The 15,223-nt window shown below is 41.1% G+C and overlaps 2 protein-coding genes across 9 annotated transcripts in view; one reads left to right on the top strand and one right to left on the bottom strand.

The window, feature by feature from the left end:
* Nucleotides 1-533, bottom strand: part of RECQL (RecQ like helicase) — a 58,839-nt gene extending 58,306 nt beyond the window's left edge. For 2 of the 7 annotated variants that reach the window (XM_059726565.1, XM_059726566.1), the window contains exon 1: nt 422-532. The gene's annotated coding sequence lies outside the window, so the exon portion shown is untranslated. Of the gene's footprint in view, nt 1-74; nt 94-130; nt 296-421 lie in introns of those variants that run through there. The other 5 variants (XM_019489475.2, XM_059726561.1, XM_059726564.1 and 2 more) reach the window with 4 other exon arrangements.
* Nucleotides 534-602: 69 nt separating this feature from the next.
* On the top strand, nt 603-14,745 carry GOLT1B (golgi transport 1B). Of its 2 annotated transcripts, none has more exons than XM_014609614.3 (5): nt 603-718; nt 3,133-3,224; nt 7,038-7,216; nt 10,400-10,481; nt 12,062-14,745. In XM_014609614.3, exons 1-5 carry the CDS (start codon nt 694-696, stop codon nt 12,098-12,100), a joined length of 417 nt encoding a protein of 138 aa, XP_014465100.1. In that variant the 5' UTR covers nt 603-693; the 3' UTR covers nt 12,101-14,745. The 2 variants fall into 2 exon arrangements, with proteins under 2 accessions (XP_014465100.1, XP_014465109.1); XM_014609623.3 differs by lacking the exon at nt 603-718 and adding an exon at nt 736-1,151.
* Nucleotides 14,746-15,223: the final 478 nt, after the last annotated feature.

The raw sequence follows: 15,223 nt of genomic DNA on the forward strand, positions 1-15,223 counted from the left end.
CACACAGTCCGGCCATGCCTCCCATTATATATATATATATATATATATATATATATATATATATATATATATACCTCCACACATATACACCCGTACGCACGTGCATAGATACAGATATAATTCCACACACAAGTGGAGGTCGGATTTAGACGTGGGGGGGAGGGGACGGAGGTAGCGTGTCCCCCCGCAGCACAAAGCGGGCTCATATCACGTTAAAAAGGCGACCAGACGCTTCGCAGAGCAGCGAGTGTAGCTCCACCCCCGGGCGACCCCTGGGCGCGTCACACCCCGGAGGCATACAATCCCCACAGCCACGAGGGCGCCGCTACCCGCGCGCAAGCCCCGCCCCTCCTTGGTGCCCCTCCCCCAAAGCCGGCGCGCCCCCCCCCAGCCAGCAGCCGATTCCCGCCCGGTTTCTCACCCCTCCGCAGCCGGCAGCGGAGCTCGGCAGCCTCTTTCCTAACCAATCAGAAGCCGCGCTCTCTTAAGCGTGGCCCAGCCGGGCCCCCGTAGCCCAGCTGGAAAGGGAGCAGGAAGGAGGTGCTGCGAAGAAGCCGGGTGCTGATTGGTCTCTCGCTGTGCCAATGAGAGGCCGCGGTGGTGGGGCGCGGGCGGGGCGGCGGGCTGCGTGTTTCCGGAAGACGTGGCGGCCCGGTCTGCGCCCGCTTCCCCCGGGCCCGCGCCGCCGCCACCATGATCTCCCTGTCAGACACGCAGAGTAAGCGCGGGGGGAGACACACAGGGGGGTGGCGGGGCCCGCGCGGAGCTCGTGTCCCGGGTTCCCCGCCCAGCAGAGATAACCCCGTTGGGAGCGGCTGCTGCGTGGCCCCGCAGTCTTTGGGTGCTGTGTGCCTGCAGCACCCTGCTGGGAGCCCGTTCACAGTCCGGTCGCGCGAGCTGAGAAGTTTTTCCGTAGTCGTGTGCAAGCAAGGGAGTGTTGGCGGCAGCGTCTCCGCCCGCGCGCCGGCTTTGGGCAGCCGGCTTCTAAAGATCCAAGCCCTCCCTGTGGCTGGCGTGGGGGACTTAACCACCAATATGTGTCCCTCGGGCGTTCCTCTGCGTGAGAGATGAGGACACCCACCCTGGAAGATTTGTGCCTTTGCGGGGACTGTTTCACCTGATGTGATAAGCTTCTAATTCAGTGTGTGCAGGTACCTCTAGCCTTTCACTTTGTGCAGTCTCAGCAAACTCAGCAGATTGAAATTCACAAGACCAGTCAGTTTTAGAGGTTGACAGGTTCACTGCTGCTAGTCAGAATCCTAATATGGATCGCATTGGCCACACTCTTCTGTTAAGAGGTCAGAATATTAACAGGCTACACGTGTCAGGTGGACCGACCACCGCCCTTAGTAAGAGCTTTGGTATCGGGAGAAGAGCACTGTACTCTTTCTTCTTTACCTATATTCTCTGAATATTGCTCCTCTTAAACTTGCCAGAATCTGCCTCAGTAAAGGATGACTAAAAATATGGGCTTCTAATTGCCATCCAGGAAGAGCATTGTAGTAACACTTGAAGCAGCTCTTGCTTCGGCTTTTCACCGAAGTATTGCCCTGTGCATGTGTTCAGAAACAGCCTTGGTGGAGTACTTTCATCAGCTTGCGATTAATGTATTTGGTCCTGTGGCTAGCAAGCATCAGGTGTATCTTTGAAGCGCTATTCCCTGTAGTATTTGAGTTAAAATTGCTAAGATCATCTATGGTGCTTTCCTTTCAAGTAACTCAAGTAGAGGAGAAAGGTAGATTTCAAGGATATGTGGTCCTCAGCTAGCAGCTGTTTGAAATTGTCTGAGAACTGTCTAAATTGACATTTACCTGGATTTTACTGTTTGAACTACACATTGTAGTGTCCGTTTTTGCAAAGAATCTACTGGCACAGCCTTTAGCTTCCATCTCTCATGGGAGTGCTAGAATAGGCCTGCTGCCAGCACTTTTGCCCCAGGCAATACTGGGTGATAGAATTTGTGTCTATGGTGCAATCAAAGGTGGGATTGCAGGACAAGAAGGTACACTCCTGCCACCATTGGATAACAAAGAAGATGGGTTTCAGTGTGGGCTACAAGAGTCTTTTAGCGCTCCTCCCCCCCCCCCCCCAGCTATACTTAGGTTACAGCCAACTCTGAAGTCTGTCTTTGTTGCTACTGATACCCATTCTGCTAAATCAGAGCTAGCATAACTGTGCCTTCACGTGCTGTAGTTACACCTCTGATTGCAGGACAGACAACCATCATGATAAATACAACATAACGCAGGTCATGCAAGTTTGGGCTTCAGGTCTTTCTCCAGTCATTAGATCTAATAGGTCTCTAGCAAACTGTAAGTTAAACTCCAATGGGAAGTTAACAATAGAGGATAGTAATTAAGTTTTGATGTTCAGAACACAGTCATACACATGCACGCTCATACTTACGTTGATCTGTGTTGCAACAGGTAGCTTCAAATTTAGTGACAGTTCACAAATGAGCATGTACTAGACAACTTCTATGCGCTTGGATCAAACTTTCATAAAGGTCACAGTCTACAATGAAGTTTATGACAAAATGGAAGCTTCTGTTAAAAATGAACTGCTTATCTGTAAACTGCTTGACATAGGGCTCTGCTTTATTTTGTGATGGTCTAAAAATGGTCCTCGATAATTCTACCCAGACTTCCCCAGTGTGCTTCCAAAATTAGATACTTTCAAATGTAAGTGCACATGTTTACACCAGAGGAAAAGTGGGACAAACAACACACAGTATTTACTCCAGGGAAAATGCTGTTCTGTGATGTAAAGTTACATTCGAGAAAGTCAGTCAGAAGGCATATGCTGTGTATCCGCTACCATTGTTGGTTGCACTCTGAGGTAGCTAAGTGGCTAAATATCTGCCCTGCACATTGGCTGAATGCTAAATGTCTGCCCAGTCACCTAAAGGCCAGACTCTGCAATAACACCTGCTTTGTGCAGTTAGCTTGAGTTAGCTGGTCACATGTGTCTGCTTCTGACTGTGGAGTAAAATGTGGGGTAAATTACTCTGGTGCATGTGTCATGTACACACACCATCATACTTCTCTTGAATTTCACAAAGTATACTCTAGTGTATGAAATATTTTCTTAAGTGTATCTATTTAACTTCTTAATTTTGCTTTTATATTGCAGAGATTGGAATGGGATTAACAGGCTTTGGTGTGTTTTTCCTTTTCTTTGGAATGATTCTGTTTTTTGACAAAGCACTTCTGGCTATTGGAAACGTAAGTGACTTCTATTTGCAGTTTGGTTTATATAGGTTTCCCTCAATTTATCTGGGTTCTGTATAAGCAAATTTGCTGTTACGCAGTGACCATTTTTATACCCAAAATTCGTTATATGCTATGTAGGTTCACTCTTATGCAGTCGGAATAGGCGCCCCCTCCCCCCCCCCAGCAGGTAGATCTTGGGGGGAGGGGAAAGGGCCGTGGGGCTGGGGCTTCGCTCACCCCAACCCCTGCTGCAGCCTCTCTGAGAGCGGCCGATGCCAGCTGCCTGCAGCCACTGGGCAGCACTCTGCCCCAAATCCCCCAGGGCTCCGCTTGTCCCTGCTCACCCCAGCCCCTGGGCTGCACCGTGCCATGGTGCAGGCAGGTAGCGTTGGCTACTCCTGGGGCTGCTGCAGCAGGGGCTGGGGTGAGTGGGGAGAAGTGTAGGCCTGGGGCTGCAGCAGGGAGTAAAGTGGAGGGAAGTTAGTGGGTGCAGAGGGCCAGGGGGAGGAGGGGCGGGCACGTCTCTTGCTGCTATGCATACCCTGGGAGGGCTGCGGGCTGAGGTGTTGTGCTGGGCTCTTCCTGCAGGGCGCATGTCCCCAGATCTGCACACAGGACAAGAGCAGGCTGCCACTGCAGGCTGGGGCTGGCAGCAGCACCAGGCTCTTCCTGGCACTCAACAGCAGTGCTGTAAGGGCAGGTTGGGGGTGCTACAGCAAACTCTGCGGTGGATGCAGCACCCATCCCAGCCCCACCACAAGTGCCAGGAAGAAACTAGTGCTGCTGCTGACCCCAACCAGCAGCAGCAGCCTGTGTTCATCCTGTGCATAGATCTGGGGCACGCACCCCCTGGGAAGAGCCCAGCATAGCCCCACAGCTCTACTAGAGTGCACACAGTAGCAAGAGCCACACCCCCCGGTCCCGTGCTGCGCACCCACTGACAGTTCCCTTTGCTTTGCTCCCTACTGCAGCCCCACGAGCAGCTGACGGGCTGAACCGCACCCTTCCCCTTGCCCCTTCTCTAGTCCCAGTCTTCCTCCCTCCCTCACCGCCATGGGAACACATCCCTATTTCTTGCATTGTAAACTGGGTACCCTTTATGCAAATTTGATTTATAAGCAGTATGTGCATTCCCAGAAAACTGCATAAATCGAGGGGAAACCTGTATGTGGATTTTGCAGAGTAGATTGATGTATCCAATATTGTTATAAGCTGTTTTGCTCTTTTTTTGGTACTAAATAGAAACTGAGTCATAGGAAATACTAAGAGAGTCTGGTATAGCAGAAAGGTTGGGTTTGGTCACTTAAATTTTTAACTTCCGCTGATACCAAAGCCAATCAAAGGTACTAGTGGTACCTTTCGGTCAGAATTCAGGCATATTGGGTCAGCCAGAGCAAAGAAACTTTTATTGCAGTTACTAGTGCCACACGTTTTATGGATAAAATTGTTTTTTATGATTTGCTATCCTTCTGGTACCTTTACTGTTATCTTATGAAGTAAGATAATTGTTATCATACCAGATAAGTCTTGTGACACTTGTAAGGAAAGGAAGTTCAAATAAAGTGAATAATAATCAGTATTTGGAAAACTGATACAGCCCTGGTATGTGAAAAGGTTTATTTGACTGTACCTTCAGTTTTTACAGAACCTAAGTTTAAACTTAAAAATATATAGATTCAATTTTTGGTCCTTGGAGAAATGACCTTCCTAATACAAATGGAATGTAAACTGTGATTTCATAGGTCTCATAGACATTAGGGCTGGAAGGGACCTCGGAAGATCATCAAGTCCAGCCCCCTGCCCCAGGGACAGGAAGTCAGTTGGGGTCATAGGATCCCAGCAAGATAAACCAAATTTGTCTTGAAGGCATTCAACATAGGTGCTTGAACCACCTCCGGTGGCAGGTGATTCCAGACCTTGGGGGCTCAGACAGTAAAGAAATTCTTCCTTGTGTCCAGTCTGAAACGTTCGTGCAGGAGTTTATAACTGTTTGACCTTGCCATCCCTTGGGGTGCTCTGGTGAACAAACATTCCCCCAGATCCTGGTGAATGCCCCTTATAAACTTAGAGATGGCCATCAGATCACCCCTGTGCCTGGGTGAAGAGTCCCATAGCTCTCAGCCTGTCATCGTAAGGTCTGTTTTCCTGACCTCTGATCATGCATAGCTCTTCTCTGGACTCTCTCAAGCTTCTCCACATCCTCTTTTGAATTGTGGAGCCCAAAACTGAGTACAACAGGAGAATGACATCCTGGGATTTGCTTGAGAAGCATCTGGTGATGTTCTGGTGTCTTTTAAATATGACTTCCAGTATGTTTACTGCTGTTCACAGCTTTGCCAATCTGCATGAGAAGACTGCTACAGAACTGGCCATCTTTATTTTTACCATTCAGAATTCTGGGTGACAGTGATCGCCTTCATTTTGGTGCCCTTTGATTCCATAAGCAGTAGCAGTATAGGCAAATACTAGATACCCATTGAAGGAAAATCCAAGAATAGTTACTTGGGAGTTGGGGAATATAGCTAAAGCACCTCTTCTTTCAGGAAAAAAATAAATGTATTTGATAGGACACCATCCTTACAAGAAAGAAAAATGTGAAGTGACAAAGGGGAGTGATAAATTACAGTTTAAAGGAACAAAAAACACTGGAAAGTGGTGGAGTTGGGGCGGGGCTTAGCAGCAGAAGTCATTTTATTCACTCCAGCCAATGAGGTTAGTTTTCAAGCTGGCAGATGGCAGCTGTAGTTTGAGGAATACTTAAACATTTATAACCAAACATCAAACATATCGTCCGTGGGAATAAGCTGATGAGTATTAGTGTGCCAGTCATGACTGGTATACAAAAGTCAAGGCTGTGACAGTGAAAAGTAAGAAATATTGAGGTTGGTCTGTCATAGACCAGTGGTTGTCAACTTTTGGCCTCCAGACACCCTTTTTAGTTTCAAGGCACCCCTTGGAAAATGGTAGGTCTTTCACTGATTTCTTTTTTTTTTTTCCCTTACTATGGAAAAAATAATAGAGTAGTTTGTTCTCTTGCAAAGAACTCAGACCACAGCAGGTTAGAGCATTCTTAACATGGTGGATTTTTCACCTCATGACACCCTTGAAAAGCTCTCATGGCACCTGGGTTAAGAATTGCTTTCTTAGGCTCTTTCCATTGTTTCCTAATGCACGTCTAAAGATCTTTAAGCATTATGCATCTGTGAGTTAGGGACTTCAAGTTTTTCTATAAAAGTTAGGTGCAAAATTTGACTCTGCATTTATTAAGGTTTGTCTGCACTATAAATCCTTAGTTCAAGAACATCAGTATTGTTCAAACACAATTAATCGTAAGTACCTTAGAAAATGAGCAACTCTCTTAGGGACTCCTAAGATGGTTGTGTATGTACCACAAATGGGCCCTAGCTTATCTAATTTGTAAATAACTGAAAAGAATGTAATGTTGAATACAGGCAGACAAGTTTCCTTGGGTGAATTTGATATCTTTTATTAGACCAACCCAAATAGTTGAAGAATAATTATTAAGCAAGCTTTTGAGTTCAAAAACCCTTCGTCAGGCTAAGGAAGTTTCAGCAGTTGGTGTGTGCTCTTCCTGGATGGAATGAAATGTTGAATACAGATGTTTCTGGGTGGGCTTTTTAAAGAACCCTGTAGTGACTAGCATATTCTTTTCTATGACAAAATATACTATATGTTTGACAGATTCAGTAAGGATATCAGTCTCTGCCTTAAGATGGTTATATTAACGTTTAAAACTTAAATCCTTCTGGAATATATTTAGTATTTCACGTTCATTAACAGGTTGTTTTTTTCTTTGTCTCTTAGGTTTTATTTGTGGCTGGCCTGGCTTTTGTTATTGGTTTAGAAAGAACATTTAGATTTTTCTTCCAGAAACACAAAATGAAAGCCACAGGCTTTTTCCTGGGTGGCGTGCTTATAGTTCTTATTGGTTGGCCCTTGATAGGCATGGTCCTTGAAATTTATGGGTTCTTCCTTTTATTCAGGTAAGACTTGCTTACAATGGAGTTCTTCACTTCTTATGTCTTGTTTTTCCTCCTAATCTTGCAGCAGTCACTGTCTGCATTAAAACTAGCAAATTGAGGGATTGTTTTTAACTGTTTGTGCAGATCTGAGATTCGTATTTGCAACAAGCTGGAATGTGGATACCAGTCCCACATTTGAGACTAAGCTATCTTAACCCTGTTTGAGATGTATTACCTCAAGTCGCACTGAATTTGGCAGCTTCATGCTGTGATTTTTGTAACCAACAAAGAAAGAAATTTAAAAGGCCAATATATCCTGTGGGCCCGAAAGTAGGCTGTGTGCAGCTTAGCACCACCTGAAAAAGCATCTTGACAAGTAGCACATATCTGTAAATTCTGGTTGCATTCAGTTTAACGTGCACTTTTTTCTTTTTACACATCTTGCTGTGTTTGCAACTAAACTTTAATGTTCTTGTAGTGGAAAAGAAATAAATAATGAAAAGAGATTTGATTAACTTATCAGGCACTTCAGGGCTATGTCTGCACAGTAATTTTAGCATCCTTGGCAGTAGCACCTGTAAACAAACACAGCTGCTCTGGGCAAGCTGCCTTCTGAACCATGAAGGGCTTTCTTCCAAACCAAACAACTACAAGTGGGCTAATTGTCACTGTTAACTTAAACTGCTTAGATGGCCACACTGCTTCCAGTTTAGGAGACGGGCTGTTTGGAGTAAGTACTACAGTGTATCTAAGTGTTGCTGATAAGAATGGTACATTTAACATGGACAATGGCAATAATTTCATCATGTGTGCCTAGCAGTTACTTTTGTAGGTAGCAGCATTTCTTCATGGGGTTAACAAAGGTGAGTTAGAAATATGGACAATCATTATGTACAGTAGGTTTTATATTTTCTTCAAAATTTTTTTAAATGCAGTGTCAGTGGAATGGACTGAACACAGTACGTAATTCCTTTAAAGTCAAGAAACAGCACATTGCTTTCACTTTACTGAAGTACCCAGTCTATTGGCTGAGAAGAGGACATTTTATATATGAAGCAGTGACCCCTAAGTTTCCAGTAAAATCATCACTAGTTCATTCAAATTGTATTGGACTCAGGAGACTCATGACAACCCACTGTTTTTCTTTTTGTTTTTCTGTTTTTCCATAGTGTTTCAATGGCAGGGGGAAATGAATGCATTTCAGTGGGAATGGGATTTTCCACTCTTTCACCTTGTTATACATCATCAATACATAATCTTATAGTTCAGTTAATAGGATGGAATTTTCAAAAGAAGCTGGCATTTGGCTTAATTCTGTTCTCATTGAAGTCAAATGGGGAGGCTTTTGAAACTTCATCCTTGGGTTCTAATTTAGAAATGTTTGCAGTTCACTCACTTCATTAACTTGCTAATTATTACCACTAGCATTGTATAATGTATACAGGATGATCAGGCTTGTTTGAGTATTGAAAAAAGAAGTGTTGGTTTTAGGTTTCTCTTTATTTAGTCACTTATGGATGACTTCTGTTTTTGCTGTAAATGTGTTGTTACTTGAATTTTTTCAAAAAATGTACCAGAAATTACTTCACTACATGTACCAGTGTCTTGTTTATACAAACAGTTTGGATCTCTAGCCCAGCCAATGTAAAGTAGGAACTGTGCTTTCATAACAGTGAAAAACTTTAAATGCCTTCTTAAAATCATTACAAAGTTGTACCTTTGAGCTGATGTAGTTGCAGTTCAGCTATTCTCACCAGGTGATGGCAGCATATTGTACGTGAAGGAACGGTGTCCAGAGGAAAGAAGTGGTTAAAGCAAATGCCCTATAGAGTCTGACCACAATCTTAAGAGAAAACAAGAGCATTTATTAAAATAGAATAGTTCTCAGAGCTGAGGTTTCAAACAATTTTTTGTTTCATTTTTTCACTCTTGGTGAAGTTAAATTTGTCTACTAAAATTAGCTGCTTTTTATTTGTCTGTTTCTACTTGGTCCTATACTAACTTCATAATGCTGTGTGTGAGATATCTCACTAACTTGCATGACCATAGATTACAGTGTGTGGATGCCCTGCTGCCTTCTGCACCACAAAAAAGATGGTCTTTGTCTTAAAATCAAGGGGATAGAGCTTTTCCAATCATCTGAAATATAAAAGGAAACTCAGTAAATAACTTGATAACAACATTGTTCTCTAAAAAAAATCCTTGTTAAAAATTGTTCTGATAGATATTGCATCTGAACTTCATGAGTCTCAGATTATTAATCTGTTTGATGAATCAAATATCTGTCAAAAATCTAATGGCTGCTCTACTGAGACCTTGGTTACTTTACAGGACAGATTTGCACTATATTAAAGTGTACCATGGATTTACCATACATTTTGTCAGATATGTGAACAGACTTAATGTTGTTCCTGGTTTTTAAATCATTACTAAATAGTTGAATTTTGGTCTTCTGCATCTGGCTTCCCAAAACATTAGGAGCTACCCCAGAATCGAGTTCTGCTTCATTTACATATAGTTACTGTGAGAATTTTATTCCCTAAATCACATGCATTAGCAAGACTGTTGGTTTAAGTATGAAAATAAATTAATCTTGTGCTTGAGTAACTGTATGTTGAAAAGTTATTGGGGATTTTGTATGTTGAAAAGCCTGTATGTTGAAAAGTTATTGAGGATTTTCAACGTGCAGATTAGTTGGGAACACCAGTATTTGGAATGATTTAACTGAATTCCTTTTGCTGTGATACCCATTAATTCAAAGCCCACACAAGTTTTCAAATTCAATTTATTTGATTTTTTTTTTTTTAAATAAAGCCATGTCTATACTTTTTTTTTTTTTTAACTTGGGTTTAAGATGCAGACCATCTTTACAATAAATATTTCCTTTTAAAAAGTACATCTCGCATTCAAGAGAATACAGTAGGTACTTTTGAAAAACCCAACCTATAAAAGCAGGCTCTTTTGAATGTGGGGGACGGAGATTTTAAAAGGGATGCTTTTCTCTGTAATGTTCTTTCCCTTCCCTCCTAAATTGTCATAGCCCATATATCTACAACAGAACTACTTTGTTGCTAACAAGCTGCAGTAATTCAGTGCAATCCTGTTTTTAAAGGACTCCTTCTTGTCTGTATGCAAGAAACAATGAAAATAACCTATACTCTAAAATCCTATATCAATTCCTAATTTTTTTTTTTTATGTTCCAGGGGTTTCTTTCCTGTGGTGGTTGGTTTTATTAGAAGAGTTCCGGTTCTTGGTTATCTCTTGAATTTACCTGGAATAAGTTCAGTAAGTATGTCCTACTTAATATTAGCTTTGAAGCTTTTTTTCAATGCATGATTGTTGTAAATCTACCATATAATAATACAGAAAATGTATGCATGTAGTTTTAGAGCAAAAAATGAGATGGGCAGCTTTCGCTTTTTTGTGTGTGTGTGCAGCTTTTGCACATTACAGGTTATAGTCAGGTCTAAGCAAGAGATTTAAGTTTCCACTGAAGCTAATGAAAGTAAGGAGATTTACAACGGACTCTCCTTGTCTCACTGTAGTCAAACAGATGAACTACTTGAGTTGATTCAGTTTATTTAGGCCCACTGTGCCAAGCTGTTTTTGCCATTTACTAAGTTTGTATTTTTTCAAAAATAGTTTCCCATTCGCTTCACCCAGAACTGTCCAATATATCAAAGGAAACCTCATGCAGCCTGTGGTGGTTAAGTTGTGGACCACAAGCTCCTGTCTGGCTGCTGGTCCCCTTGTTGCTCTGGCTGCAGCAGCAGCTGGAGTCTCTGGGCTCCCCCTCCTTTCCCCCAACTTTGGTCACCTGTTGCCATCCCAGAGGGTGAGGTAGTGCTCTGTGATGCAGCAGTGGGCTAGGGGGGCACATAGTGCGTTGGGGGGGGATGTACTTATGTGGGTGTATGGTGCAGCAATAAGGAGTGGGAGGTCTTGCATGGGGGGGTGGGGGGCATATGGTGCAGCAAGGGGAAGGTTATCTACAGCGTGTGGCCTGTGGCTTGCCCTAGTGCAGCCTGCAGCATGTGATCCCCCAGCCACTTAAAAGTTGGATATTCCTTTCTTAACTAAAAAGCCAAGGAACTGAAGAGAATGAAATGATACTCAAGACAATAATCTTGGGGGATGGAGGGTGTCAACTACTTTTACTGTGCAAACTTCTATATATACTTGTAACTTTATTTGTGTTTTTAATCTTAGTTTTGAAAGATATACTTTAACACCTACATTGTAAAATTGACAGAATATGCAGCTAAACTTAGTCTGGTTTGAAAAAACTGATTTTAAATTTTGTTTGTTCTAAATCTGTCACCTAACAGTCTCAGACAAAGGTCTGATTCATAATCCATGATCAATTGAATGCTCCATTCAGAAATTGATCTTGCCTATATATAATTTGATCTTAATGGGGTTAAATCCTATTTAAAAAGATAATTGTTAATGTTTTATTCAAAGCCTGCGTAGGCTCAGAAGAGAATCCACAGTAATGGTCAGTTGATATAATCTCATTTGGTCTATTAATGCATGTGTGGCTGACATTTTTCCTTTTTTTATTCTTATTGGTCATTAAGCTAGCAGCATTATCTGCATTCTTCTGATTTATTTTTTCATCTGTTGTGTCTTCACGTTTTGCTGTTTATTTATATGAAACAGATCATGCAGAAACACAATTGCAATATAAGACTTAATTTTACAAATGCTTAAATCTCATAAGACTTGGTGAGTACTTTAATCATTTTCAGTCACATAGTGAATGTGCACAAGTACCAATTTATTTTTGAGAACATCTTGAGTGTGGATACAGAAATGTGTGCAGGTAACTTAAAGAATTCTCTCTCTTGTCTTCTCTTCTACAGCTTGTAGATAAAGCTGGAGAAAGCAACAACATGGTATAATGACAAGTGCACAGAAGACTGGTTCCAAAGTTACTGTATTATTTATAAAGTCCTTTTGAAGAATATCCAGCACAAAGTAAATTGTGTACAAAGGAAAAGCTTGTAACATTCTTTACATAAGTTTGATTTAAAATGTATAGTCTACAGAATACATTAGAAAAGAAGCTCAGCAAGTGTGCTTCTAAGAAAATGACTCAACATTCAGTAAGCAAACTGAAGAGGTCAAAGTCATGGGATAATCCATGTGTAACAACTGTTCAAGACAGCTTTCCCTGTTCTTGGAAAACATGCTAACTGCAAGGAACCTTCCTGGAACGAATGATGCCTGTACTTTACTTCCTTATTTTGAAGTTGCAGTAGAGCAAACAGGTCTTGATTTCTAAAGCACTCCCCTTCTGCCAACCTAACCTTCCACCTGCCTTCCTCAAAAAAATAAAGTCCTTCTTTAACAAGAGATGGTTTTTGCATGGAATTAAGCTGGATGGTCATCTTTAGGTGTGTGTGATAGCAAAGGAGACCCCCCACACATTTCTGCTGAAAATGTTTTTGTAAATGTGTGGCTAAAATAAACTTTTGTTACCTTAATGTTTCAAAGCCAAATGTAGTTGATTGTATTTGTCTCCTGTTTTGGAATATGCAAATGGTCAATCTTAAGTAATATTTGATCTTGAACCTGTACAATTGAACAAGGAAGTTTGAAAACTGATTTACTCTCCTTTGGGTTTGTTCTCCTTTTTCATGTTACTGTGGGCATATGCAGATGAGACTGTAGCCATTTTGTTACTAAATAAATCCTTGCATGTCAAGGACAGTTGATGCAATGATGTATTTGGTGAAGGTGCTAATATGAACCCTGTGAAATGCATACAGAATATGGTTTTAAGTAGTAGGAAGCTTTGACTTTCTTTCTTGCCCAAGAAATACAAAATAAGTATTGCAGGGGGCGGGGGGAGTTTAATAGTAATAAAAAACTTTAAATATCATCTGCCTTTGGAAGATTTAATTTAAGTTACCTGGAGAACAAGTGTCAATCTGAGTATCTTTTTAAGTGGCTTAATTGCTTTTTGTTTTCTACAGACATTTCTAAATGATCATGTCAATCATGGGAAAATTGCAGTTACAAATATGTATCTGATCTGCATTATAGTAGCATTTGGTATAAACCTGGAATAAAAGGTTCCCTGGTACTGCAAAAGTAGCATGTTTCTATTTCTGCTGGAATGTCTAACATCATGCACTTCCAAATGACTGAGACTTGGTAATATCTTCATTTAACCTGAGCAAATGAGCTATAAAAAAACAAATAAGAAATGAAGAAAGGAAAAACAACTTGTATCTGTGGATGCTTTGATTTTTATTTTTTTTTTTCCTTCTGAAAATGTAATGCTAAAAAATGTGTCAAGCTACAGGGACAATTTCTCAGAAGTAGTTAGAGATTAAACTATATCTAACAATTGATTCTCTTTGAGTTAGACTTTTTTTTTTTTTTAAACTGGGAAGATCCATTATATGTATTTTTAAAGTAGGTGTGAAGTATCTTTACATGTCAGTTGGGTTTTTGGTTGCATATATATATGCAGCACCAATATCTAATTTTCTAAACTACCCCACTTTCTTTGTTTCCTTCCAAAGCTTATACAAAATACTCTGGGAACAAAAGAAATACACTGGGTTTTTAGTTATAATAGCCCAGATTATCTTTTACATTTAGTCAGCGGCACTACAGCCTTTTAATTTTATTATTGAAATAACTTGGTTGTATTTCATGATATATTATAATAGTTTACAGACGGGGCTAAATATGATTTGTGGCTCCTACCTCAAGAGGCAAACCAGTTATAACTGCCCCTGAATATCTGTAATGTTAATTCAAAAAATTGTGACACTAAAGTCTTTTAGAAAAGTAAGTTATGCTTTAATAGCTTTTAATGGAAATCAAATACTTAAAAAAAAAAACGGACAACAATCTTAATTTAAATAGATGTTGGCAACTGTTAGGTCTTTGTTCCTGTCTTTTAAAAAAAGTAATTGATACTGTAATGGAAGAATGGATTGTCCATGTGACTAGTTTGTGGTTCTGACTGGGGGGTGAATTACATGACTGATTTACGTTAAGTACTCCTTTCCTCCCCCCCCCCCCCCAAGAGCTTTGAACAGTCTTTTAAGATGTGGTTATGTCTTGCTGTGCTGTGATTTCTTAGCCATTTGACACAATTGAGAGGTCTGTGCAGTTCACCTCAATTCAAGTTTATTTCATTGCTTTAAATCAAATGTCGGCGCTGCTCATGTGGCTGTTTGGCAGCTTCACTCATTCCTTGTCATCTGTCAGACTGACATACTAAACTAAAAGGGAACAACATTGTGTGTACCATTTAGCATAGTCTGTATTCCTTGAGATAATGTTGTCTTACAGACAAAAATTAGTTTTGCCAAGTTAGCGCGGGTGGCAGAAAAGGTCGAACTAATTTGCCTTAAGTATTTCTGTCATTGCAAAATATCTCCTGTAACAGAAAGATATTTGAAACGTTTCCCCCTTTTTAAATGTAATTTGTAATTGCTGCTTTAAAAGTCACACAAATGGATCTTGAGAAAATGAATACTGTAAATACACTTGTCATACCTTAAATAAAGAGGTACTTTTTCTATTTGGTGGCCATGTGTGGGTTTGTCTGTTTACTTGTTTGTTTGTTAACTGACACTTCTAAGAGAACATTTTGCCCTATTTTACTCTTGTAAAGTGAGAGAGTGCAGTGCTTGTCTGTTTTTCTGTATTGCATAGTGGGGAGTGGAGTCTGGAATGTATCTTGTTTTGCATTTGACAGACTGATACGGGAAGTTTGCCTGCTTTATTTCAAAGCAAGTATCTTGTTTGCTAAAGTTTTGTATTCATACATTTTGTAGGTAGGCATCCACTGCCAGTATGGTAAACATTGTCTAGTCTTTTAACAGAGTGGTTTCTTGACTTTCCCCTGCCCCTTGCAAGCAGCCGTCAAAAACACAAGCAGTGTCACCCAGAAAATGGGGGTTATCAGGCTGAGCAGAGGCTATTCTAGTTTTACTACTAAAATGCTGTGTATTCTGGGCAGCTAACTTTCTCTTCTGTGCTTCGTACTTCTTGCCCTC

Source organism: Alligator mississippiensis, chromosome 4, assembly GCF_030867095.1.
Source record: "Alligator mississippiensis isolate rAllMis1 chromosome 4, rAllMis1, whole genome shotgun sequence".
Taxonomy (NCBI): domain Eukaryota; kingdom Metazoa; phylum Chordata; order Crocodylia; family Alligatoridae; genus Alligator; species Alligator mississippiensis.

Coding starts and splice junctions, on each gene's coding strand:
- GOLT1B (XM_014609614.3), top strand. CDS start 694: ATGATCTCCCTGTCAGACACGCAGA. Junction 719..3,132: donor CTCCCTGTCAGACACGCAGA/GTAAGCGCGGGG, acceptor TTTATATTGCAG/AGATTGGAATGGGATTAACA. Junction 3,225..7,037: donor CACTTCTGGCTATTGGAAAC/GTAAGTGACTTC, acceptor TTTGTCTCTTAG/GTTTTATTTGTGGCTGGCCT.